Here is a 27,047-nt window from a genome sequence, read left to right on the forward strand (position 1 = left end):
CTATGCATTTGGGTATAGATTTTGTTTACTTCATTATAGTTGTTTATATATGAATGATATATAATTTATCTTGGTCTGCTCGATGCTTTGAACACTAATTCTGCTTGTGTAGAATTTTCATGTTTTGTCGGCTGATTGTATAGTTAAGCGATATAACGTTAATGAGTTTTTCATATATAAGAAAAACAAGTTTTATTTCTACCATACAAAGCAACCATGAAAAGGTTATGCCACCGACAATGTATCATCCTTTTGATAATTGTTTTAAAAACTGACAAAGTATACAAATTATTTATTCAAAGTTGGTCCGGAAAGATACTGATCCAACGGTTATGGATTTGCATAAACAGTAGTTAATTGAGATAAAGCAACTATTCTTATGTTAATGTACCAACTTATAAGCTTCACGCAAAAAAAGACTCACACACTTAAGTTTTCCTTTTCCATCATTACACAATTCACGTGTTACATAATAAACTTTGGACGTTTATAATAAATGATCGAATAATCCGCAAAGTAATTCTAATCGTCCAATCATATATCTTTTGAAAGTTAAAGTTATGTCTTCTGAACGTACATTTCTGATAAAAGAAAAATTATTGGTTTGCATAAAACAGTAAGATATGGGTCTATAATAGAGGGTAACAGAGACTTCTGGGACCTTTTGAAAAATGACAGTGCTGTAAAAAAAGTACTAAAGAAATTATCTGGACCCTATGAAGAGGACCCGGATCCGTATTGGGAAACAGTTTAGCTTTCATTTTCCCAGAAACACCCCCTCAAAATATCTCAATTTCAGTCGAAAAATCTCTCTCATTCAATCGCTCGCTTGCTAGGAAATTGAAGAACCCATTTTTGTGTTCTTTTTTTTTTCTTATAAATTTTTATATCTTACCAACAACCCTTGGAGGTGGAGCACAGTCGAGCTCCACCAGTACCACCATCACCGTGGTCCATGGCCAATCGTCGTTTTCGTCGGGACCCACTTATTCTGTGACGTCTCTCTGTATATCATTTGTTGAAAATTTTTAATCATTTTTTTTTGTATAAAAAGGGTAAATGATCTCAGTTTTGCTGTCCACATTTCAACACAACTCTTTGGCTCTCTGAATCTATGTAATGGGAGCTCAACAGGGTGGGCCAAGGTCTCTGAGCTGAAGAATATCGCAAGAATCCTTCTTTGGGGTCATGAATACGGGTGGTCGACTCATTGCAGGGTCTCACAACAGGAATGAGTTCGTTCTCATCAACGCCGACGAGAATGCCAGGGTGAGGCTCTTAACTTGTTGTAACGGTATAGAAGATCTTTTTTTTTTTCATTCCCTTTTGGGATCAAGATTATGAGAATTTACTTTAATTATTTCCTGAAAATTGCAAGTTTCTGTGAAGTAATGCCCCCACCACATACACACCCCTCATGTTCTGTTTTCATTTTTCGAAATTCTGCATGATTCATACGTGTCGGCAGAGATAGACGTTGCTGTCAGCTGGAATCAAGCTGTCCTGATCATTTTATTCATTTTCTGTCTGTAGCAGTAACATTTTGAGTTCAATAGTAGTCGATTTTTTTTTAATTTTTATTATTACTGTTTGTTTTTGAATAACTTAAGCTGTTCTTAACTTTGATACTAATTGTCTCAATTCTCAAAATCATAGTTATATCATCCATAATCGGTGAATGGGTCCTTTGAGTCTAATCGGTTTACATGATTTGGTTTCGAATACAGTTTGATGATGTCAAGACTGATCTGTTTTTCTTCTACTCTTTGTGGGTTTTGATTGACACTATAGATACGGTCATTACAAGAACTGAGTGGCCAAACATGCCAAATCTGTGGTGATGATATCGAACTATCGGTTAACGGCGAGCTATTTGTTGCCTGCAACGAGTGCGCGTTTCCGGTTTGTAGGCCTTGCTACGAGTATGAACGTAGAGAAGGAAACCAAGCTTGTCCTCAGTGCAAAACCCGTTACAAACGGATTAAAGGTATTCCACGTGTCCAAGGAGATGACGAAGAGGACGATGATGATGATCTTGATCATGATGGGATGATGGACCCTGAACTTGTTGCCGAAGCCGCTCTCTCTTCACGTCTTAACACCGGTCGTGGTGGTTCACCTGGATCTCAGATTCCTCTCTTGACTTACGGTGATGAGGTGAGGAATTATCCAAAATGTTTTTGTGATTATGTTTTTTTTTTATATCAAATTTTGTATGTGTTTTTTTTCTTTCTTTCTTTCAGGATGACGATATGTATTCTGATCGTCATGCTCTTATCCTCCCTCCTTCGACTGGATATGGGAATCGAGTCCATCCTGCACCGTTTACAGATTCTTATGCACCTTGTATGTTCCTATCTTTGTTTTTCTTATATGAATTATTCACCATCTAAGTGAGAGTTATGAAATGGTTTGGTTTGTTTTCTTACAGCACAAGCAAGATCAATGGTTCCTCAGAAAGATATTGCGGAATATGGATATGGAAGTGTTGCTTGGAAGGATAGAATGGAAGTCTGGAAGAAGCGACAAGCCGAAAAGCTTCATGTCATTAAACATGATGGCGACGAGCTGGATGATCCTGACATGCCTATGTAAGTTCAAACCAACTGATTACCTTAATGAACAATGCTTTTGTGACATTCTTAATGATGTTTTATAACATTAATCAGGATGGATGAAGGTAGACAGCCTCTGTCAAGAAAGCTACCCATTCGTTCAAGCAGAATAAATCCTTACAGGATGTTGATTCTGTGTCGGCTGGCCATTCTCTGTCTTTTCTTCCATTACAGAATTCTACATCCAGTAAATGATGCTTATGGATTATGGTTAACATCAGTTATATGTGAGATATGGTTCGCCGTTTCTTGGATTCTTGACCAGTTTCCCAAATGGTATCCTATACAACGCGAAACATACCTTGACAGACTCTCTCTCAGGTATATATACATAAAACATACTAAAAGACTTGTTAGTCTTGTCCGAAACTTGTTTGAAAACACTCTTTTATCTTACGTTAGGTACGAGAAGGAAGGCAAACCGTCGGGATTAGCACCTGTTGATGTGTTTGTGAGCACGGTGGATCCATTGAAAGAACCACCGTTGATTACAGCAAACACCGTTCTTTCGATTCTTGCCGTTGACTATCCCGTGGACAAGGTTGCGTGCTATGTGTCTGATGATGGAGCAGCGATGCTTACCTTTGAAGCTCTTTCAGATACAGCCGAGTTTGCTAGAAAATGGGTTCCGTTTTGTAAAAAGTTCAGTATCGAGCCACGAGCACCTGAGTGGTATTTTTGCCAGAAGATGGATTACTTGAAGAACAAAGTTCATCCTTCTTTTGTCAGGGAACGTCGTGCTATGAAGGTTTCCGTTGCTACTTACACTTTATTATAATTTGTTTTATGAGTCTAGTAAATGAATGTTTTTGGGTTTTTTTTGTTTGTTGCAGAGAGATTATGAGGAGTTTAAGGTGAAGATAAATGCATTGGTGGCTACTGCACAGAAAGTGCCTGAGGAAGGTTGGACTATGCAAGATGGTACTCCTTGGCCTGGCAACAATGTCCGGGACCATCCCGGCATGATTCAGGTAATCATAATTCTACTCAGGATTCAGGCCTGGAAACTCTGCTTCTCGAATATGTCATTAGACCAAAGTTGATTTGTTTGTGTCGAACGCACAGGCGAATTTTTTTACGGATTTCTTCTCTCCTTAGCCATTTATATCTTTCGTTATGTTTTTTAGTTATGTTATCTTATCAACTTATTTCTCCGGTTGTAACAGACCCATGATGGGCTTTTAATTTTAATATAAGCATTTGCTGTTCAAAAAAAAAAAAAAGACCAAAGCCTCTCTAAGAGATTTTTCGAAAAATGGCAGGTGTTCTTGGGGCATAGTGGAGTTCGTGATACAGATGGGAATGAGTTACCTCGTCTAGTGTACGTTTCTCGTGAGAAGCGGCCTGGATTTGATCACCATAAGAAAGCTGGTGCTATGAACTCTTTGGTAAGAGGTTCAATCTGTTTTCTTTTGCTTTCCTAAGCATTAGTTTAACTAGAACTCATTTTTTACTTTTTTTTCTCGAAGATCCGAGTCTCTGCTGTTCTATCAAACGCGCCTTACCTTCTAAACGTGGACTGTGATCACTACATCAACAACAGCAAGGCGATTAGAGAAGCAATGTGTTTCATGATGGATCCTCAGTCCGGAAAGAAAGTTTGCTACGTTCAGTTTCCTCAGAGGTTTGACGGGATTGATAGACACGATCGATACTCAAATCGCAACGTGGTGTTCTTCGATGTATGCATCTTTTTGCTTTCTTCTGTTTATTGTTTCTACTTTCTCTCCCTCCGTTCTCATTTTCTGGTGTGTGGAAACAGATTAACATGAAGGGTCTTGATGGGATACAAGGACCAATATACGTCGGGACAGGTTGCGTCTTTAGAAGACAAGCGCTATATGGTTTTGATGCACCGAAAAAGAAGAAACCACCAGGCAAAACATGCAACTGTTGGCCTAAATGGTGTTGTTTGTGTTGTGGGTTGAGAAAGAAGGGTAAAACAAAGGCTAAAGATAACAAAACAAACCTTAAAGACACTACTTCAACGCAGATTCATGCTGTGGAGAACATCCAAGAAGGTGCCATCGTTGCAGGTAAAAAGAAAAAAATACATTCCATTGTTAATTAGTGTCAAACGTTGTTGAAAGTCTACAAGACTAAATCAGTAGCTGCTTTTGATTGTTAATTAGTGTCAAACGTTGGGAAGAGATCTGAAGCAAACCAATTGAAACTGGAGAAGAAGTTCGGACAATCTCCGGTTTTCGTAGCTTCTGCTGTTATGCAAGAAGGTGGAGTTCCTCGTAACGCAAGCCCCGCGTGTTTGTTGAGAGAAGCCATTCAAGTCATTAGCTGCGGATACGAAGATAAAACCGAATGGGGCAAAGAGGTAAAAAAAAAAACTCATAACAAAGTGTTTTTCAGACCATTTAACAAAACTAAAAAAGTTCTTGTCTACTTACACGCAGATTGGGTGGATTTATGGATCGGTTACTGAAGATATCTTAACCGGTTTCAAGATGCATTGCCATGGGTGGAGATCTGTATACTGTATGCCAAAGCGTCCAGCCTTCAAAGGATCAGCTCCAATTAACTTGTCTGATCGTCTTCATCAAGTCCTACGTTGGGCTCTCGGCTCTGTGGAGATTTTCTTGAGCAGGCACTGTCCCATATGGTACGGTTACGGTGGTGGTTTAAAATGGTTAGAGAGATTCTCTTACATCAACTCTGTTGTCTACCCATGGACTTCACTCCCACTCATCGTCTACTGCTCTCTACCAGCTGTCTGTCTACTCACCGGAAAATTCATCGTCCCCGAGATAAGCAACTACGCGGGGATCCTCTTCATGCTCATGTTCATGTCCATAGCGGTAACTGGGATCCTCGAGATGCAATGGGGAGGCGTGGGGATCGACGACTGGTGGAGAAACGAGCAGTTCTGGGTGATAGGAGGAGCCTCTTCGCATCTCTTTGCTCTCTTTCAAGGTTTGCTCAAAGTTCTAGCTGGAGTTGACACTAACTTCACGGTCACGTCAAAAGCAGCAGACGATGGAGCTTTCTCTGAGCTTTACATCTTCAAATGGACGACTCTGTTGATTCCTCCGACGACGCTTCTGATCATAAACATCATCGGAGTTATTGTTGGTGTTTCGGATGCAATTAGCAATGGTTATGACTCTTGGGGACCTCTCTTTGGGAGGCTCTTCTTCGCTCTTTGGGTCATTGTTCATTTGTACCCGTTCCTCAAGGGTATGCTTGGGAAGCAAGATAGGATGCCTACGATTATTGTGGTTTGGTCCATTCTTCTTGCTTCCATCTTGACGCTCTTGTGGGTTAGAGTTAATCCGTTTGTGGCGAAAGGTGGACCGGTGCTGGAGATCTGTGGACTGAGCTGTGGAAACTAGTCTATGTAGTAAGAAAGCAGGACACCAGGCTTGTTCATCATGGTGAAGATTCAAAGAGAAGAAGAAAGAGTGAAGGAGGTTGTGTTGTTGAAGCTTTGGAAGCTGGTGTACTCTTTTGGTGGTGGTGGTGGTTGTTTGGTGCAAGTGTGTTGTAAGACAAAGATGTGCAGTATTAATTATTTTAAGGTATACTAATGTTTATACAGATAGAGTTGTTTGCTTTTCTTTCTTTTTTACATGTTCTTTTTTTAGTTACTGTATAATAAGACAATGAGTCAAACACTTATGTTAATAATGGATACTAGTGTTTTCCAAATTTAATGCTCATTTGTTTTTCACTTTTTATTGCACATTAGTAGTAGATTAATTAGACATGTTAGAAACATGATTCTTGATGGTTGCATCTTTCTAAATTTATCTCTTAGAATAGCTCTCTTCCATTTCTAGTCAGCCTCCGCCGTGGAATAGTGCTCCGGCCTACGGAGTGGGCTTTCACAGCCACCGTCAGTTCGGTTTTCTTTTTTTCTTCTATTTTTTTTTATGTGCTTGCCTTTGTGTATGGTAGAGGGATCTCGATCTCAGTTTTCATGATAGATCTTTGACTCTGGAATGTTGAGGCTCCTATAGCTCTGTCGTCGCCGGCATATGATTCCGGGGTGGAGGTTTTCTAAACTATGCGTCGCTGGCTCTATAGTGTATGAGGTTTAGTTGATGTTTCCAGGTTACTTTCTGTGTGTGAACTGTTTCAAATGAAATCTTAACATTCGTTGATTGATGCTTTCCGTTGATGAAGTGAAGGAGATGAAGATGAACACATGTTTGGTTATGGATCTCGTAATCTTGTGATTGGTGGCGTTGTGGCTCTGGATGAGATCTCGATGAGGTTCGATGAAGCTCTCCGTGGGAAGGAGGCATGCCGCTAAAGATGCATGTGATGTTGCAGAAGATTTCCGGTGTGATTTTGGTGAAGCGCCGCTATGGTTTCCGGCGTTGTGGAAGGTGATAGGGTTTGGCGACACGTGTTTTTCTCGCTGTTGAGGAGTTAACACGTGTTTTTGACGTGTATGTTTTGGTTAGACTTGGGCTTTTTGGTTTTTTCGGTTTTATTATGGGTCCAACTTTTAGTTTTTGGTGTAATGTTGTATTGGGTTTTGTACTTTGATCTTGGTTCTTATAAAATTATCATTAGATGGTAAAAAAAAAGATTAATCAGACATGTTCTCTTCAATTTTAAAAATAGATAGGATATTTGGTCATTACAAAAATTAATTGGCTCTTGAATAGGGGAAGAACATGCAGAGTTATGGTGAAATAGAGAGAGAAGTAAAAAAAACTTGTTAAGGGTAAATTTAGTATGATTTACATAGATCGAATCGAATGGCTGCGATGCTACCGCATGTCACAGAACGTATGAGACTAAGACGGAGATGAGAACACGTGGAAAGAAGCAAAAGGGCCCCAAGACGTGTTAATTCCTTATCTATTTAGGAATGGCTTTGCGTGGGCCCAATCAAATCGTATAATTGAAGGCAAACGTATCTGTATCTCTCTTGCAAAAAAGGAAATATAGTAAAAAAAAAAAAGGAAATTTAGTAAACCTCATCAGAGAAGTTAACAGAGAGATACACGGTAGTCGTTGGATGAAACAATTTTATAAAAATCTTGAAGTCGGTCATTACATTGGACGGTTCAGGATTAACTGATTAAAATTAATGCAGTTGCAGAGGAACAACCATGACGCAAACCGACATTATTGTAGTTTCCTTTTTTTCTTTTTGGCTAAAATTTCCATTTTTTGTTCTTCATAGTTTATTAGTTTTCCCATTTTCTTTTCTTATATAAAAGACGACAAAACAAAACAACAACGAGACACGTAAAACGTGAGTGATCAGAGTGGTGTCAAGAGGGAGACCAGATCAAGTCGATCGATCAAAAATGGAGGTGATTGGTTTTTCGGAGACGGAGATGGAAGCAGCGGAGCAGCTAGTGCAATTGAGCGAGGACGATACGTTGAGCTGTAGCAGCGGTACAGGCTTGAGCGTCAGCGGTTGTGAAGGCGGAGGAGGCAATACGAAGAGACACGACGATGTTGTTAGTGATGAGGTGCAAAACGACGGCGTTGTATGTATGATGAATAATAATGCTACGGACGCTCAACGTTTTGTGAAGGCCATCACGGAGACGAACATAATAAGGAGGAGGTACAAGAAGAAAAAGTTTCGGTCTCTTGCGAGTCTTTACAGGGCAACGAAGGAGATGACGACGGACGAGTTGATCTAGTCGCAGGTGATGATGGCTAATTACGTTGTAATGACTTTTGTTTAAAAGCGTGTGTCGTCGGTTTGAATACCTTTTTTCCATGTTTATAATCCATCAGCGCTGAAACTGTCTGTATAGAAAGTTCTGGAAGAAAGAAAGCATTGCTGCTTTGCAAATTGAAGCTATGAATTTTAAAATTATTAACAAATTCCTTTTTCTAGTATTAACCAATGGAATTGTTATAAAATTTATTCAAAAATAACATTAATATATATAGTGTACTGTAATTTCAGTTGTTATTTAAGATGTGACCATGATTAAAAATCTTATAAATAACGTAACAACACCATATTGTTTAAAACCCATGAGGTAAACTTCCCTCGCAATTAATCAAGCTTTCAAAGTAGCATTGTACTCTGGTCTGATTAGCTTTTTGCAATAATCTCAGATTCAGCAACTGAAAAAGACATATCAAAACAAAAACCATATACTAGGTTATCTTCAGAGATTGCCATATACGACATACATGGAACTGAAGGAAGTCATGTGAGTAAGGTATGCTTCTCAGCTTATAAGCCATTTTTTTTTTGTGTATGTTCAACATTGTCACAGACTCTTGTTACTAGTTGCTTTGTTTGTGCAACAGATGATGTTATTTAGGGGTATTCTTCAAACTGACTGACATGTAGAATGTAATTCCGTTGGACGTTGGGATTCGGCTAGCTGCTCTCAGGGATATGATTTCAAAGAAAGAAACCATAAAATCTCCTCGACTAGTAGCATCAATGCAAAGTCTTGAAGTTATCTTTCTGGTGATCTCCATAGACTCAACCATTGGTTTTCCTTACACTTCTACACTTGGAAAAGAGGCAACGACGACCTACACTCGAACTTCAGTCTTTGACAAAATGCCGTTGGGGGAGTGTCTCTCTTGTGGAAGTTGAAACACAAACAGTTTGTCTTTCTTTTTTTTGTTTTGTTGATTTGTATGGGCGTAGTCTAACTTCAGCGTAAATAATATGGGCTTTATTTAAATATAGATAAAGCCCATTATTACTATTAAGCATCTAGATTGTTCGTTAAAACGAAAACCCTAATATTTATCTACCGTACGCCTCCTCTCTCTGTATATATCGCCTCGAAACCATCCTAAAACCACTAATTCGAGTGTTTTCGTATACTCAGTTGTTTCATTCGATGGAATCTTGTGCTCTGTTGTGTTGTTGCTAATAAAAAGGGATAATTGGAAAGGCTTGTTTCTCAAAACATTCGCAGTGGCCGCCTAAGGCTTTCGCCTTTCGCCGGGCTTGAGAGCTTATGATGTCTTTATCCTTCCTTGGATGTCTGAGACCATTTACGAGACTGTTTTATTTAAATTGTTTAATCATGTTTTTTTTTGTGTGTATCGGTTGATGAGGATTTATCTTTTAAGGCTTGTTTCTCAAAACATTCGCAGTGGCCGCCTAAAGCTTTCGCCTTTCGCCAGGCTTGAGAGCTTCTGATGTTCTTATCCTTCCTTGGATGTCTGAAACCGATCCATATATATTGAATTATTTGAAGTGTTGTGTATTTCTTAATGAAAGATCAATGATGATAAATCTTTAGGCTTGTTTCTCAAAACATTCGCAGTGGCCGCCTAAAGCTTTCGCCTTTCGCCGGGCTTGAGAGCTAATGCTGCTCCTATCCTTCCTTGGATGTCTGAGATCTTTTTATTCTGTCTTCTCATCTATTTTTCTGGTTTTGTTATTGTGTCATGGTCTCTTGTAATTTTAGCATAGTGGAGAGGACTCTTCTGTTCTAATACAATATTAATCTTTGTACTAATAAAATTGTATTAGTATCACTTTGATGTTGTTGTATAGTTATACTATAATAGTTATACTATACTTCAGTAAAGAAAATAACTGACCAGTGGCCATGCCATTTCTGAAATTGTTACAGCCAAAAAGTCAATTGTGATTTGAGCTTCAAAGAATTAATGTTTTAGCTATCTGAATTCGAATCTCCGAAGGATCTTTTGTATTTCTTAAGCTTGTTAAACATCTATGTGAAAATAATGTTGGTCTAAATCAATCGTCTATTTTCTTCTCCTTTTTAAACAAAAGTAGTCATGAATCTATTACAGTGAAGGAAAAATAAACTGCTTTTATTATGTTCTATGCATACGACTGCTGATTCTACATGTCCATGTCAGACTGATTTAAATCAGACTACTGTCTCCGAGAGCAGCAGAGAGGCGATCTAGTAGTTTGGATGAAAACGTTTGGAAATCAATTTCTCCCTCCTCTCTCTCAGAGGTGAAGCCCACATTCTTGTGTATATGGGCCTTAATGCGTGGAGCTCAGTCCATATGTATTTTTTAATGACACATTAAATGTGCTGCTTCACACTTTGACGTACTACGAAGGAAAATAAAGGGTGAACAACAACAATTGAAGATATGGCAACGTACACATATGAGTTTCTTTCGCCATAATGTAAGGTTTTGTTTTAGACTCTCTTTTATGTCATTTCTTTCTCTCTCTCCCTTGCTCCCTCGTATTGATTTTTGACAAGTATCAATAAGAAGTCATTTTCAAAAATCATATTCATAGTCAAGGCTTTTGTTTTTATATGATTTATTCAATAGGAATGAGATATATATACTTGGTTGCAAATCAGTTCAAGTTTTTTCAATGATCAATCAATCCATGGTTTCTTTTGTCGACCAATCATATAGCATAGCTGACTAAAACTTGTGCTCCAATATGTTTCATCACAAAGCACCCACTCTAATACATATCCTGTTGCGATTGAAAACATGTGTAACAGCAATGTAGAGCAGGTATAAATTTGATATAAAGAATGTATTCTCTGTAAAGTCGTTATATATAAGCTTGTATTATTGAATCTATGACAATATCGCCTGGAAACATAACCATGAAAAGGAAAATAGTTCACGTGAAAAGCAAAGAATAACGACACTGAGACTGAGTTACTTAACGGAGCTACGCAATTTATATCATACAAAAATTGTAGCAGTAGTGACTCACAAGAAAAGTCAAGTCGTTTTGGATCTTTAACTAAACGGAACCTCTGTCTTTTTTCTCTTTTTTTTTGTCCCCTCACTACTACGACATTTATTGTCCTTTTTGTCGATTAGAAAATTGGTCACGCCTTTTTTTTAGTTCCATTCCATCCCTCCTCTACTCTTTTACCACTTTTCCATTTTATGTTTTCTTACATATTCAAAGACGTTACTTAGCTAGCGAGAATATTATTCCACGGGGTAATAGATACACAGTCACGAACACACATAAGGTTAAATCTACATTAATAAGCCCACACATTCTATAGATTTAAACAAAAGATAAGTAAGTCAGATTACATGTTAATTTATATGTCCCCTTAATTAGATCCAGGTTTAGGTGAGCCGCACACAATATTATTTTAACTTTTTGTTAAACTTTTTTGTTTTTGCTAGTGAAAAGAGTGAAGAAAAAACCAGTTACAAAAAAAAAAAAAAGAAATAATATTTGAAAGAGAAAAGATACTTCTCTCCTTCCTGCTCACTCTTAAACGCCAGGGAAGGAAGGAGACTCTCTCATGGGAAGGAAGTCCATAACTGAAAATAAAAGAAAAAAAAAATAACGGAAGAGAGAAAATAATAATAAAATCGCTCACCCTCCCTTACTTGGTGGATTCATCGTCTTCCTCCTCCGCCGCGGCAGTAACATCAACCGCCGTGGTCATTCCTCTCCGTTATCTGGTACCAATTCTCTCTCGCGAAGAATCAGCTTTACTTCATAAACCCCTTTGTTTTTAAATTGTTTTGATTGGTTCGTTCTGATTATATGCTACTTCACACATTTTCTGGATTGTTTCTTAATTAGAATTCGCTAGAAAATGTGCAATTCTATTTGTCATGAGTATATCAATATTGGATCTGATTTGAATTTTTTTTACAGTTAAGAGCTTTGTGACAACGGAAACTCATTAGATCGTTTCGGCTTTTTTTCTTTCTGGATCTACTAAATCGTGTAATTGTGATAATAATCGATCTAGAAAAAATGCTAAAATGAGATCTAATCTTAAAAAATTGAAATCTGCAGCAGAGATCTGAATTTGATCTAAATAAAAGAAAGAAAGAGATGGGTGGAACAAGCAAGACGGATCAAAAAGCGGCTTTAGACATTGCATCATGGCTCTTCAATGTCGTTACTTCCGTTGGAATCATCCTCGTCAACAAAGCCTTGATGGCCACTTACGGCTTTAGTTTCGGTCTCTCTCTTCTCATCAACTCATCCATAGTCAACAGTGTGGTTGACTTTGTTTTTTTTTAACAACCAAACTGATTTTTAACATCTGGTTTTGACACACACAACAGCTACGACGTTAACCGGTTTGCACTTCGGAACAACCACACTGCTGACTACTTTCTTGACGTGGCTCGGTTACATCCAACCTTCTCAGCTTCCCTGGCCCGATCTTCTCAAGTTCGTTTTGTTCGCTAACTTCTCTATCGTTGGCATGAACGTCAGCCTCATGTGGAACTCTGTTGGCTTCTACCAGATCGCCAAGCTTAGTATGATCCCCGTTTCTTGTCTTCTAGAAGTTGTTCTTGACAAGGTCAGGTACTCGAGAGATACGAAGCTCAGCATTTTGTTGGTTCTTGCTGGTGTTGCCGTCTGTACTGTTACCGATGTTAGTGTCAACCTCAACGGGTTCCTCGCTGCCGCTATTGCTGTCTGGAGCACCGCCCTTCAGCAATACGTAATAATGTTTTTATATCCTAATAGCCTTAAGCATGGTCAAATCTCATTTCTAAATCACTGTTACTGTGTTTTCTAGTATGTACATCATCTACAGCGGAAATATTCGCTTGGCTCTTTCAATCTGCTGGCTCATACGGCTCCAGTGCAAGCTGCATCCTTGTTGTTGGTTGGACCTTTTCTAGACTACTGGTTGACTAACCAAAGAGTTGATGCTTTCAACTTTTCATTTGTTTCTCTGGTAAAGTTTCTCTTCTGAAAGTCTTGTGTGATTCTAAAGATACATACATTTGAGCTTTGCTTTAATTCAGTTTTGTTGTTGTTTGGGCAGTTCTTCTTAATACTCTCGTGCAGTATTGCGGTCGGGACCAATCTCAGCCAATTCATTTGTATCGGAAGATTCACGGCGGTGTCTTTCCAAGTACTTGGTCACATGAAGACGATCCTGGTTTTGGTTTTGGGATTCACTTTCTTCGGCAAGGAAGGCTTAAACATGCAAGTGGTACTTGGAATGCTCATTGCCATCCTCGGTATGATCTGGTACGGTAATGCATCTTCTAAACCGGGAGGTAAAGAGCGTCGTAGCCTCTCTATTCCCATTACCAAGGCACATAAACTCAGTAGTTTATCTGAAACAGCCGAGTCTGATGAAAAGGTCTAATAAGAAACAATTAATCGGCATTGACATAGAAACAAAACCAAGAAGCTCAGATACACAACAGCTAGAGAGTATATCAAATGGGGTCTTTACAAACAAAGGGGTTTAAATTATTTAATTTCCAGAAACTATATTTTTCTTTTCCAGATCTTTTTTGTTGTTGTTTAATCCTTTTTTGGCCTTTGCATATTGATTTTTTTTGCTTAATTCTCCCAAAAGAAACATCATCTATACGACGGATAATAAAATCTTAATTTTATTTTTACCTTAATTCTTGTCCTCACCTTCACAATATCGACTTTTGTAGATTTTTCTTTTGTAACGTGAAATTTTTTTTTGTTCAATTAATTTTCGTACGAATAAAATCCCTGCATTCAAAATGAATGGAATTATTAAATTGTTTATGCTATTGTTTACATTTATTGTTTCAGATATCATGGTGTTTACATAATCTTATTAGAAATGTCATTAACCTTATAAATACAAAGTTTATTGAAGATAATTATTCTTTTTCAAGCACATGTAGTAACCCATTAATCGCCGGATTGTAAGGTTTTTTTAACACTTATTCTTGGGTTCAAGGGTGAACCTCTAGGTTAAACAACCAATAGAATTGTGTTATTTTATATTCGATATCTTTAAAAAAAAAACAAAATAGTGCCAAATTATATTATCTTTTTAAAATTAAAAGGTAAAAATAAATAAATAAAAAATAATAGTAATTACAAAAAAAATATTTTTAACGTCGTCAGCAAAACATTAAACCCTAAATCCTAATCTCTAGCTGACGACGTTAAAAATATTTTTTTTATTCTTTTTTCTGTAGCTGCTATTTTTTTAAATTTTTTAAATTTTAAAAATATAATATAACTTAATAATATTTTGTTTCTTTTTTTAAAAGATATCGAATTTGAAATAATGAAATTTTATTGGCTGGCCGGTGAACCTAGAGGTTCTCTTTTTTTAATAATACTCTCCTTCGATGTCTCTTAAATTCTCTTAAGACCATGACCGACGGGATAATAAAGGAGGCGGAGATATACACGTGTAATGCTCAGGTCGTTATGTGTTAATATAAGCGAAATGGGAGAGTCTGCTTACGTGTGTGCACAGTGTTAAACGGGATCTCTCCTCGCACGTTTGTTTGTTTTTTGACGTTTGATTGTCCGAAGGACAAAATGTGTGCGATGCTTATTTTTTCTCTGTGGGAAAATAATAGAGAAATTAGGACGTATATACACGGTTTTCTCCGAAATTAAGTAGATACCACCCTAAACTAACATTTTTCTTTAATATCATTACACCCCTACAATTTTACACCCCACCTGATTCTCTCCTGCATGATCCGCTTGATCTGCATTTGTCTTGCTTGATCTGCTTGATATGTCCCGTTTGAACTGGTTTTACCATTCAAAGCCTAAATGAGAAGAAAACTGAATCTGTTTCTACAATTAAAGAAACAAAAACTAATTGAATTTAAAATAGATAAATAGTTGAACTTCATCCGATATAGGTAACTAAATTCAGTACTTACACAAACACTAGTAGTTGCATCTACTAATTATAAAACATAAATTTTTAACATCAAACCTGAAAATTCAATAGTTACCGTTTAATAATGTTTTGATAATAAAATAACAATTCTTGCTATAAACACACATCCCACACGTATAACAAAAGTCAACCTTATTGAGCTAACATTATTTGGATGGATATTTATAATAACTCAGCACAACTCGACGTATATTTTTCTTGGAGTTGAAATATAACGATGCAGATTATCTTATTTAAATGTCTTTGAACGTACTATTCGATGACCGGAAGTATAATTGATACCGTAGCAGGTCGGGATCCTGATACAAAATTCTGGCGTAACGGCGATTAGGTTTTTTTTTTTTTGTCAAGGAACGGCGATTAGGTGTTAGATAGATGTTTTTGCTGGAAACAGCTCAAAAATTAATTAAAATTAATTTGAAAGGACACCCTATTGACTAAAAAACTTTCAATTTTCCAAGTACATCAAGTATTCATTCAAAACGAAATAATAATATTAATATTTAAATTTAAATTTATTTATTATATTTAATAGCTCCACGTAGCAATGGCCAAAAGACATATCCAGCATAAAGAAAAAAATGAAAATAATTGAATTAATATGCTTATTTCGACTACTATATAGTTCGTTTAATGCATCGCTGCCTTTTTAGAGCATCTCCAAAAAATATTCTATAACTTCGAATATATACAGTTTTTTTGCTCTCCAAAAAAGAATTTCAAAGCTTCAAATTTAGAGTTTTTAAAAAGCAAAATTTCATATTTGAAGTTTCACTATTCAAAACTCTAAATTTGAAATTTCATCTTTTTATTTGCATATTAGTCCTTATAATTAATTATACCTCACATTTATGATTCTTAAGTATTTTCTCATTCATAGTTTTAATCATTAAAAAAAATTGTATTTTAAATATTTCAAATTTATTTTTATAAATTTAACTTTACACATAATATTTTTTAAAAATATTAAAATAAGACTTATAATATTTTAAAAATAGAATTAGACAACAAGAATATCACAAAAGAAATTTAATAGAATTTTTTTAAGAAGATACATGAAGACATAATTATTACACAAATTTAAATATTACAACAACACTAATAGTCTAGTAAATTTTCTCCGGAACTTCTAAAATATTGTCTAAACAAATTTTGTGTAACCGAAAATGGAGCATTAAAAAATAATTTTGATGTAATAATATGATATTTTGCTTGTAGTTTAATATTTAATTATATATTTCTATTTATAATTTTATATTTAGTATAAGATTTTATTAACTAATATTACTATAATATTTTTATATATGTGCTAGTTATCTATAAAAAAATTATGGATTTATATTAATTATGACAAATATAAAGAGCATAGTGTAAATTACAAATAATTTTGAAGTTAAATTTGAAGTTTTGCTTTTTGGAAAAAAAACAATTTGAAACTTCAAATATAAAGTTTGCAAAATTCTAGAAAAGAGAATCTTTTTGGACACGATCTTAGACATACAACGTGAACCTTCATGGGGTTTTCTTGGTAGTCTTTGTACAAAGTAAAATACAAAATTGCTATTTAAAAACTTCTAAAAGTATAAAACAAAGGAGGTAGTGCGTAACTGTAGGAATTTGATTAATACGATTAGCTTAACTAGAGAAAATAAGGATTTGGAAAATTATTAGCAACACGTACACCATATTTGAAATAGGTTATAGAAAACCGCATGTTCTACAGACGGTTGGAACAACTCGATTAGTTTCATGTTATATTGGTGTCAGTTTTTAAGTCAATGTTTTGTACACATGTTTTTCAATAGTTTTATATGCTTTTGTATTTAAGCCAGCTATTTAGATTAAGTTTGGCGGTCAAAAGTTTGTGATGTTAATTAATTTATAATCATATCACGAGAGACAGTTACAATATTGTAAGTTGTGCTTGTACGGCGAATTTCATTATAAGTTATGTATCATAATGATTGATCAATAATTTTATAGCTTGGTCCAAATACAACTGCATATGATGTATTGAGATTGCACTCTGGGGGAGGGGAAACGCTGTTATAGTTTACCATCTTTACGCATATCATCAACGTTTGGTTATTTGTACTTGATCAATAAATTTCATCAACGCTGTTATAGTTTACCATCTTTACGCATATCATCAATAAATTATAGTTTATCATCAACGCTGTTATAGTTTACCATCTTTACGCATATCATCAATGTGAAATTTATTGATCAATTAGACAGTTACATTTCATGGCCGGAAAAAGCCACCATATTATTTTCCACCTCCATTAAATCATCTCATAACTTTGCATTATTTCTCATTATTGTTGTTACGAATCAATCACCACTCATTAGCTCTCAGACAACTATCAGGATTTGGGTTTTGGTTATTTGTTCTCTCATTTTTTCCAGACAATATTTTGTAATTAAACCAGGAGTTGGGAGAGAGTGAGATGGTCAAAAGACGACATATCAACGTGCGGAACTACGCCGCGTCAACAACCTAGACATAAGCACGTGTGTACTTTTGCATACCTACAACGCTGATCATCCGTTGTGATAAACGATAACTATTCCAAATTTATTTCTTGATTTTAGTTATAATTACTAATTAGTGTGTTAGCCTCTCCTTTCTCTTCAGCAGACAAAAGAAAACAAGTAAAGAAATAGATGGAAAGCCCATCAAAGGTAGGGCCTATGAAGGAAAAAATATCGTCAAATGGGTCCCATGCATTATCCTCATGTGGGTCAGTACAGTAGTAACAAAAAAAAAACAGACGCATTTTGTCAGTGAAAAGGGCAAAAAAGAACAGAACAAGAAAGGCTTTCGGTGTGTGGTAAATAACTCCTGAAGCTCAACTCCAATGACTTTTATACCGTGGTCCCACAGATTGTCAGTAATAATCCAAGGTCATTTTCGTATTTGCGTTGAGAAAGAGCAACTTCTTTACTAGATTTACTGCTAGATACATGTACGGTTAGATTTACCGAAGAAGAAGAATAAATAAAAGCAAATCAACATTTATTTTACAGGTTGATTTGTGACCGTTGAGATGAGATCAATGGCTGGGATTGGTTGCAGACCATTCGGGGTCCATCTCGTACAGTATTGCAAACATTTACGAACGTCCTGTCTGTGTTAGTCACACTTTAGATAGGTACACTACTCTCTACCAATCAACCTCGTCTCCATGAGCGCTGTACACCTAAACGATGCCGGTTTGTTATCGCGTGTTGATAACTGGCGAAGGGAGAGCGTGGGGGTTCCGCCCCACGAACGCTTAACCAGTGAGAGGAGGACAGTTCGCCTATTTTTGTAGTTTCGAGTCATTGCCTAATTGCCTTCTTGGCGTTTTGCTTAATTATGATGACATTATAGAATACAATGTTATATTATGAGATATATACATAATAAATACATCGCTACACACTTTTCATTTCAGTTCGTGTAAAAGGTTACTTGTACCAATATAATATTTAGATCACGGCGTTTTTTTCGTTCATTGTACTTACACAAACCTTCCAAAAAGAGTTACAAAAATGTCCTCCTCCTTAATTTTCTTCTTTATTTAGGTGGCGAGATTGGTTAAAACTCGAAAACAGTGATCAGTTTCCAATACCCCAATCTTATTATGTATTAAAACAGAAGTCACAGCCTTGATTCATGTGTGATTTTTTTAAAAATGGATCCTCACTAGAAATCAGTTATCATTCATTTATTACTAATAATATAGATTAATAATATATCATTCATAATATAACATCGACTCCTAAAAACCCGGATTGGTTAACAAACTCACATTAATTCATGTGTGATATTTTTATTTGAATCATCATTTAAATTTTTTATTAAATGTATTTTCTTAATGCTAATATATAATCTTTTAACTACTTAAATCATAATATAATTTGATATCTTTTAATTTAAATATAAATATATATATATATATTTAATTTTCTTAACAAATGTGTTAAAAAACATTATAACAATATCTTAATTATCAAAAATTGTATATAAATATTTTCACTAATTTTTTAATTAGTAATGAAATTAATGTTATTATACATTAATATATATATATATATATACTCAGTTATCTTTTATAAAATGAAAACAATTATATCAAATTTTACTATTTTATAGTTATATCTATCATTTTAAAATAAAACATTGTATTTAACTAAATATGATAAAATTATTTTAAACTGATAAATTAATATATTTTATTTTCACAAACATTAAAAATTTATGCCAGAAATATAATATGTTGGTAGAACATGCTAACATTAGTAAATTAGATAATTCATGTATAAAATTAACTTATCTTAAACTTTTATATATATATATAGTTATTATCTTAAATGAATAAACATAAAAAAATATTGATAAAGGAAATCTAGCGCTTTGAATTACAGATCATGATCATAATAAAATACATATAATAAAAAATACCAAATATATGTGATGATTTGAAATAATCAATTAACTTACAACATGAAAACTATCAAATTGTTATATTTAAAATAATTATATATAAACATTTAAATATATAAATAACTTTAAAAATATATTATAATTATGTAAAATATATATAAACATAAAAAATTAATACTCGCACGGTTGTGCGGATCCAAATCTAGTTTTATCTTTAATATTAAAGTGATAGTAATATACTAATATAATAGAAAAGGCCTTGAGAAAAGTTTGGTCTATCAGTCTATGTAAAGTGCCACAGAAACCGAAAGAGATCTAACGTAAAAGTAAGAGATATTAGCTAACTAGTGAGAAAAGGATTAGCGAAGACTGATGATAGTATTAATGAGAAAAGAATTAGCGAAGACATAATTATAACAAAATTAATAATTGATATTACACTAAAAGAAAAGAGATGGAATCTGCCACTAATTGACACTCATGTCCCAATCGTCGATCACACGTACGCTCGTTTTTTTCTTTCTTTCTCATTTATAAAAAGCTAGAGAGACAATCTCTCCTCGAACTTTTCTTTGTTTCAGGCACAAGTGCGAGTGAACAATAGTCGGGTGCTAATTTCAAAGGTTTGTGTGGTTGGTGCGAAATTCATGTAAACTACTAACATAATTACCTTAACGTTATACCTATTTCTCCCTATCACATTCAATACATTAACATTATACTATGGATTATCATGACAAAAAGATTTCGATCCTTATATTACGTTCCAGTTTTACTGATTTACTTAACCACTATTCCATAAATGAGGATATCAGAATAGACACATCTATTTTTTTGGTAAGACAAGCTAAATGTGATTGAGATAGAATATTGAGAAATCGTTGAAAAAGTCTAAAGATAAGATTAAAAAGGGTAACTAGGATTATAGCTTGTGGAAGAGCTGATCACATCCCCTAATCTCACGTTAATTAAACTTCTCTCATGTACTGACACAAATAACATCATTTCTTTATCTATTTTAAAAATTGCTTTAAAGATTTAAGGATTTCGTAATGTCATTATTTTATTAATTTCATTGTATCCTCTTGCATTAATTATTATTTTCATAGTTTAAACCCCTATTCTAAAAATCGGCCACCTGGACGCTACGCGTCACTCTTGCGCTCCGATTTATGCCAAATCGGTTAAAAAAATTAGATATCCAATTTTCTCCGTCCAGACCGCTTAAACGACCGCCTAGCCACCTAGGCGGCCGCCTAATCTATTTATTTATTTATTTTTTTATATTTTTAATAATATTTTTATTTATTTATTTGATCTAAAATTTTATAAATATCATTTATATTCATAATTTTGATGAAAATTACACTATATTAAGTTTATATATTCTATTTGTGTGTTTTATACAATCTTAAACATGAAAATGTATTAATGTTTTACACAATTAAAGATTAACATGTTTTATAACATAGTAAACAATCTAAAAATTTCGGTCCGCATAATTTCTGATTAATCCTTGATTTTCTCTTCAGGCGCTAGGTCAAATCCGACCGTCCGACTAGTGTCTACCGCGTTTCTGAAGAGGGGTTTAAACACATCCAATAATTAAAAGTAGTATTATTTGTTTGTATCTGTTATCGAAACTGAAATTAATATTTTTAAGTAATAATAATCAGAAGAAGAGGTAACATGGCAAGCGAGTCCACAGCTGTGACCACTCTTGCCTTCAGCATTTGATATATATACCTTCTTTCATCTTCCTTCTTCCGTCTTTTGACTCTCTTCTCTCTCTCTCTCTGGCTCTTCTAAATCTCTCTTCAAAGCTTTCATTTCCGCTCTAATGGTGAAACCAAAACCCTAGATTCACTCTCCATCCATCTTATCTCTAGAATGAAGACTTTTCTAAGCTTCTTACTTTCTGCAACCACTTTCTTCTCCTTCTTTTCTCTTTCCCTTGAAGCTTCTTCAGCATCTCAGTCTTTGTACAGAGAAATTCACCAGCTTATCAGCTTCAAAAACGTTCTCCCCGACAAGAACCTGCTCCCAGATTGGTCTCCCAACAAGAACCCGTGTACATACGACGGCGTGACTTGCAGAGACGACAGGGTTACTTCGATTGATCTCAGCTCCAAGCCTCTCAACGTCGGATTCAGCGCCGTGGCTTCGTCTCTCTTGTCCCTCACCGGATTAGAATCTCTGTCTCTCTCAGACTCCCACATCAACGGCTCCATTACTACCTTCAAGTGCTCTCCTTCTCTCACCACCTTGGATCTATCTCGGAACTCCATCTCCGGTCCTGTAACTACTTTGTCAAGCCTCGGTTCATGCATCGGTCTGAAACATCTCAACGTCTCCTCCAACACCCTCGATTTTCCCGCGAAAATCTCAGGTGGAATGAAGAAGCTCAGCAGCTTAGAAGTTCTGGATCTCTCAGCGAACTCTCTCTCCGGTGATAACGTCGTCGGTTGGGCTCTCTCCGACGGCTGCGAAGCGCTGAAGCACTTTGCGATCAGCGGAAACAAAATCAGCGGAGACGTTGATGTCTCTCGTTGCGTGAATCTCGAGTTTCTCGACGTCTCCTCGAACAATTTCTCCACCGGGATTCCATCTCTCGGAGACTGCTCGGCTCTGCGGCATCTCGACATCTCCGGGAACAAATTATCCGGCGATTTCTCCAGTGCTATCTCCTCCTGCACAGACCTCAGGTCGTTGAACGTCTCCGGCAATCTCTTCGCCGGAACCATCCCGTCACTGCCGCTCAAAAGCCTCCGTTATCTCTCCCTAGCCGCGAACAAATTCACCGGCGAGATTCCGGAGATTCTCTCCGTCGCGTGTGGTACACTCACCGGGCTCGATCTCTCCGGAAACGACTTCTACGGCACGGTTCCTCCTTTCTTCGGCTCTTGCTCCCTCCTGGAATCACTCGTGTTGTCGAGTAACAACTTCTCCGGCGAGTTACCGGTCGATACATTACTGAAGATGAGTAATCTCAAGGTGCTCGATCTCTCTTTCAACGAGTTTTCCGGCGAGTTACCGGAATCTCTGACGAACCTCTCCGCCTCGCTGCTGACGCTAGATCTCAGCGCCAACAAATTCACCGGTACGATTCTCCCGAATCTCTGCCGGAGCACTAAGAACACGCTCCAGGAGCTTTACCTTCAGAACAACGGCTTCACCGGGAAGATTCCGCCGACGTTGAGCAACTGTTCGGAGCTGGTTTCGCTTCACCTGAGCTTCAATTACCTCTTCGGGACCATCCCATCGAGTCTAGGCTCTCTCTCGAAGCTCCGAGATCTGAAGCTGTGGATGAATATGCTTGAAGGTGAGATCCCTCAAGAGCTAATGTACGTCAACACCTTGGAGACTCTCATTCTCGACTTCAACGACTTAACCGGCGAAATCCCTTCCGGTTTAAGCAACTGTACCAATCTTAACTGGATATCTCTGTCCAATAACAAGTTAACCGGTCAGATTCCCCGGTGGATCGGCCGGTTAGAGAATCTCGCCATCCTCAAGCTAAGTAACAACTCTTTCTACGGAAACATCCCGGCTGAGCTCGGCGACTGCCGGAGCCTAATCTGGCTCGATCTCAACACCAATAACCTCAACGGGACGATTCCGGCGGAAATGTTCAAACAATCCGGGAAAATCGCTGCGAATTTCATCTCCGGGAAGAGGTACGCTTACATAAAAAACGATGGGATGAATAAAGAGTGTCACGGAGCTGGTAACTTGCTTGAGTTTCAAGGAATCAGACCGGAGCAGCTTAACCGGGTTTCCACGAGGAACCCGTGTAATTTCACTAGAGTCTATAACGGTCACACTTCGCCTACGTTTGATAACAACGGCTCCATGATGTTCCTCGACATGTCTTATAACATGTTGTCTGGATACATACCGAAAGAGATTGGTTCGATGCCGTATCTGTTTATTCTCAACTTGGGTCATAACTTTATCTCTGGTTCGATCCCCGACGAGGTGGGTGATCTGAGAGGGTTGAACATTCTTGATCTTTCGAGCAATAAGCTCGATGGGAGGATCCCTACGGCGATGTCGGCACTTACTATGCTTACGGAGATTGATTTGTCGAATAATTTGTTATCCGGACCGATTCCTGAGATGGGTCAGTTCGAGACTTTTCCACCGGCGAAGTTCTTGAACAACTCTGGTCTCTGCGGTTATCCGCTTCCAAAGTGTGGTCCTGCAAATGGAGACGGGGGTGCTCACCATTCAAGATCTGACGGTAGGAAACAGCCATCTCTTGCGGGTAGTGTTGCGATGGGACTGTTGTTCTCTCTCGTATGCATATTTGGGCTGGTCCTTCTTGGTAGAGAGATGAGGAAGAGACGGAGGGAGAGAGAGGTGGCGTTGGAGATGTATGCGGAAGGGAATGGGAATGGGAACTCCGGCGATAGAACCGCTTACAACACGGACTGGAAGATGACCGGCGTAAAAGAGGCCTTGAGTATCAACCTTGCTGCTTTCGAGAAGCCGTTGCGGAAACTCACTTTTGCTGATCTTCTCCAGGCCACGAACGGGTTCCACAACGATAGTATGATTGGTTCGGGCGGGTTCGGAGATGTTTACAAGGCGGTTTTGAAAGATGGAAGCGCAGTGGCTATCAAGAAACTGATCCAGATTAGTGGCCAAGGCGATAGAGAGTTCATGGCGGAGATGGAGACGATAGGGAAGATCAAACACAGGAACCTTGTTCCGCTTCTCGGTTACTGCAAAGTCGGAGAAGAGCGGCTTCTCGTCTACGAGTTCATGAAGTATGGGAGCTTGGAAGATGTATTGCACGACCCAAAGAAAGCTGGCGTGAAACTTAACTGGTCCATGCGGCGAAAAATCGCCATTGGATCGGCTAGAGGACTCGCATTTCTTCACCACAACTGCATTCCTCATATTATCCACAGAGACATGAAATCGAGCAACGTGTTGTTGGACGAAAACATGGAAGCGAGGGTTTCAGATTTCGGCATGGCGCGGCTGATGAGCGCGATGGACACGCATTTGAGTGTCAGTACATTAGCCGGAACACCAGGTTATGTTCCTCCTGAATATTACCAAAGCTTCAGGTGTTCAACAAAAGGAGACGTTTACAGTTACGGCGTGGTGTTGCTAGAGCTGCTTACGGGTAAACGACCAACCGATTCACCGGATTTTGGAGATAATAACCTTGTTGGATGGGTAAAACAGCATGCGAAACTGCGGGTTAGCGATGTGTTCGATCAAGAGATTATGAAGGAAGATCCAGCGCTAGAGAATGAACTTATACAGCACCTAAAAGTTGCAATGGCTTGTTTGGATGATCGGGCTTGGAAGCGACCGACCATGATACAAGTCATGGCAAAGTTCAAGGAGATTCAAGCGGAGTCGGGGATAGATTCGCAGTCTACGATCGGATCAATAGAGGATGGAGGGTTCAGTACAATAGAGATGGTTGATATGAGTATTAAAGAAGTTCCTGAAGGAAAATTCTGAAAAGTTTAGAAACAGAAACAGAACCAAACCAGATTCTTTTGAACTCCAAGGGTCCACTCCAATTTTCCTTTGGTCTATTCTTTTTTTTTTGTATCTTTCTACTGTATTCTAAAATGTATTTATGTTATTTATACATAAGACCGGATGTTTGGTTCCTTTGGACTTGGGGATGGAGAAAAAAGAGTAGCAAAGCAACTTTGTTAAGAATATGTAAATATACAGTTTTTTTTGTAACTACAGTTTTCTTTTTAGACTTGGATTATGCTTTTTATTTCTATGAAAATTTCCACTGAATTCGTGAAGTGATAATTTTAATATATGAAATGAATCGTGAAAAATCCACATTGGTTTTGTGTATAAAATTCCGACCGATCTTTACACGTGATCTATTATTTCACTACTGTCGTAATTAATTTGGGGAATTCACAGTGCACGGGAACGGGAATGTAAACATTTTTTTTCTTTTTCCTGGGGGCAGGGGTACTGTTTTTCATATAAAATGTTTATTATTATCTTCTTCTTTCCTGAATATTACTATAGATGAATTGATCCGTTGTACCATATTTATTATTTCTATCTGCCTTATTCAGTGCAACTCTATTTATTTTAATTTTCTTCTGTCGAAATATATATATTTTTAGTTTAAACTGTTTTTTTTTGCTGGAGAAATGGACCTTCGCTTCGCCTGAAATTAAAACAAAGTCTGGGTTTCATGTCTCTCTGACAGTGCACCGACATAAGCACAACAAATCTTACACAAGGAACGAGCGTCTCATGGGCTCCTTTCTCTCTCTTTCCAGTTACGTGGACTGTCTTCACACCCCTCGCTCTTCGAATTCTGTGTTCCTTTCCTTTCATTTTCCTCAGCTAACAAATGATAAAGGTAAAAGAGGTCCGTAAGTTTTGTTATCTCAATTTCTCTTGAAAATAGTGATTTTATAGTTCTATTTCCTACTCATACGAGCCCATATTCTTGCTTTTTTATCAATCTCTAATTCTAGTCTGGCCCCCCAATCTGATAATACAGAGAGTTGAACATAGTAAAATAAGAAATTGAAAGATTTCGTTGAAATTGTTCGTTTGGAAATTTTCTGAATAGCTAGTTCACTTATTTAGGGAGTATTACGAAATTTTACTAAATTTATTGATAAAAAAATTAAAACGATGCTCATGTACCATGAAAGAGAGTTTAACATGCATTAGTACAAATGTAAAATGTGGTTAGAAATTTTAAAACAACACTAAAGTATATGTTTCAATATATAGAGAATTTAACATAAAACTCAATATTTTCGTATGGATTAATACATATTTTGAGAAGAATTCAAAAAATATGACAATAATATTTTTAAGCATATTTGCATCCTGAACCTGAACTAACATATGAAGATGGTCAAAGAAATTTGAAATCTTTGTTGTCTCTATTTCTCTTGAAAATCGTGATTTTACAGTGGTTAGTCCACCGATTTAGGGAGTATTACGAAGTTTTACTAAATTTATTTATAAAAAAATTAGAACAATGTCCATGTACCATGAAAGAGAGTTTAGCATACATTAATCCAAATGTAGAATGTGGTTAGAAATTTTAGAACAACACTAAAGAATAATTTTCAATATATAGAGCATTTAACATAAACCTCAATATTTTTGAATGGGTTAACACATAGATTTTCAGAAAAATTCAAAAAACATGACAATAATTTTTTAAGCATATTTGCATCCTAAACTAACATATGATGATGTGGAAAGATGTGTGCACCTAGAGAAGAGGGAGGAATTGGGTTCTGTATGATCCATGAATTTAATTTAGCCCTTCTAGCTAAACAGCTATGGCGCCTTGTTCAATTTCCGGATTCACTTGTAGCAAGAGTTCTACGGGGAAGATATTACCGTTTGAGTTCGCCGTTGCGAACGGGCGCAGTGGATAACCCATCGTATGTATGGACAAGT

At 36.7% G+C, this 27,047-nt stretch overlaps 4 protein-coding genes across 5 annotated transcripts; all 4 read left to right on the plus strand.

Annotated features, from left to right (window-relative positions):
• Positions 1-901: 901 nt before the first annotated feature.
• Positions 902-5,959, plus strand: LOC106307868 (cellulose synthase A catalytic subunit 2 [UDP-forming]). Its single transcript, XM_013744952.1, has 12 exons — positions 902-1,269; positions 1,792-2,157; positions 2,244-2,346; positions 2,432-2,591; positions 2,670-2,936; positions 3,018-3,363; positions 3,449-3,586; positions 3,878-4,003; positions 4,085-4,297; positions 4,378-4,651; positions 4,748-4,944; positions 5,024-5,959. The coding sequence occupies exons 1-12, from the start codon at positions 1,189-1,191 to the stop codon at positions 5,957-5,959; spliced, it is 3,207 nt and encodes a 1,068-aa protein (XP_013600406.1). The 5' UTR covers positions 902-1,188.
• A 1,852-nt stretch (positions 5,960-7,811) lies between these two features.
• LOC106301210 lies at positions 7,812-8,367 on the plus strand. The gene has a single exon (XM_013737561.1). It carries the CDS (start codon positions 7,895-7,897, stop codon positions 8,237-8,239), a length of 345 nt encoding a protein of 114 aa, XP_013593015.1. The 5' UTR covers positions 7,812-7,894; the 3' UTR covers positions 8,240-8,367.
• Positions 8,368-11,746: 3,379 nt separating this feature from the next.
• LOC106341750 (UDP-galactose transporter 2-like) lies at positions 11,747-13,662 on the plus strand. Of its 2 annotated transcripts, none has more exons than XM_013780472.1 (5): positions 11,747-11,966; positions 12,313-12,478; positions 12,585-12,970; positions 13,049-13,210; positions 13,301-13,662. In XM_013780472.1, exons 2-5 carry the CDS (start codon positions 12,349-12,351, stop codon positions 13,628-13,630), a joined length of 1,008 nt encoding a protein of 335 aa, XP_013635926.1. In that variant the 5' UTR covers positions 11,747-11,966; positions 12,313-12,348; the 3' UTR covers positions 13,631-13,662. The 2 variants fall into 2 exon arrangements, with proteins under 2 accessions (XP_013635926.1, XP_013635916.1); XM_013780462.1 differs by having other exon boundaries at positions 11,761-11,966; positions 12,310-12,478.
• Positions 13,663-21,295: 7,633 nt separating this feature from the next.
• Positions 21,296-25,306, plus strand: LOC106306981 (protein BRASSINOSTEROID INSENSITIVE 1-like). The gene has a single exon (XM_013743799.1). The coding sequence runs from the start codon at positions 21,504-21,506 to the stop codon at positions 25,095-25,097; it is 3,594 nt and encodes a 1,197-aa protein (XP_013599253.1). The 5' UTR covers positions 21,296-21,503; the 3' UTR covers positions 25,098-25,306.
• Positions 25,307-27,047: the final 1,741 nt, after the last annotated feature.

Source organism: Brassica oleracea, chromosome C1 (assembly GCF_000695525.1).
Source record: "Brassica oleracea var. oleracea cultivar TO1000 chromosome C1, BOL, whole genome shotgun sequence".
In the NCBI taxonomy this organism is placed as follows: domain Eukaryota; kingdom Viridiplantae; phylum Streptophyta; class Magnoliopsida; order Brassicales; family Brassicaceae; genus Brassica; species Brassica oleracea.

Bases quoted from the DNA above. Each gene is read 5' to 3' on its own strand.
- LOC106341750 (XM_013780472.1), top strand. From the start codon at position 12,349: ATGGGTGGAACAAGCAAGACGGATCAAAAAGCGGCTTTAGACATTGCA. The intron at 12,479-12,584 runs GTCTCTCTCTTC...CACACACAACAG, and splicing joins CACTTACGGCTTTAGTTTCG to CTACGACGTTAACCGGTTTG. The intron at 12,971-13,048 runs GTAATAATGTTT...TGTGTTTTCTAG, and splicing joins GCACCGCCCTTCAGCAATAC to TATGTACATCATCTACAGCG.
- LOC106306981 (XM_013743799.1), top strand. From the start codon at position 21,504: ATGAAGACTTTTCTAAGCTTCTTACTTTCTGCAACCACTTTCTTCTCC.
- LOC106307868 (XM_013744952.1), top strand. From the start codon at position 1,189: ATGAATACGGGTGGTCGACTCATTGCAGGGTCTCACAACAGGAATGAG. The intron at 2,937-3,017 runs GTATATATACAT...ATCTTACGTTAG, and splicing joins CTTGACAGACTCTCTCTCAG to GTACGAGAAGGAAGGCAAAC. The intron at 4,004-4,084 runs GTAAGAGGTTCA...TTTTTCTCGAAG, and splicing joins CTGGTGCTATGAACTCTTTG to ATCCGAGTCTCTGCTGTTCT.
- LOC106301210 (XM_013737561.1), top strand. From the start codon at position 7,895: ATGGAGGTGATTGGTTTTTCGGAGACGGAGATGGAAGCAGCGGAGCAG.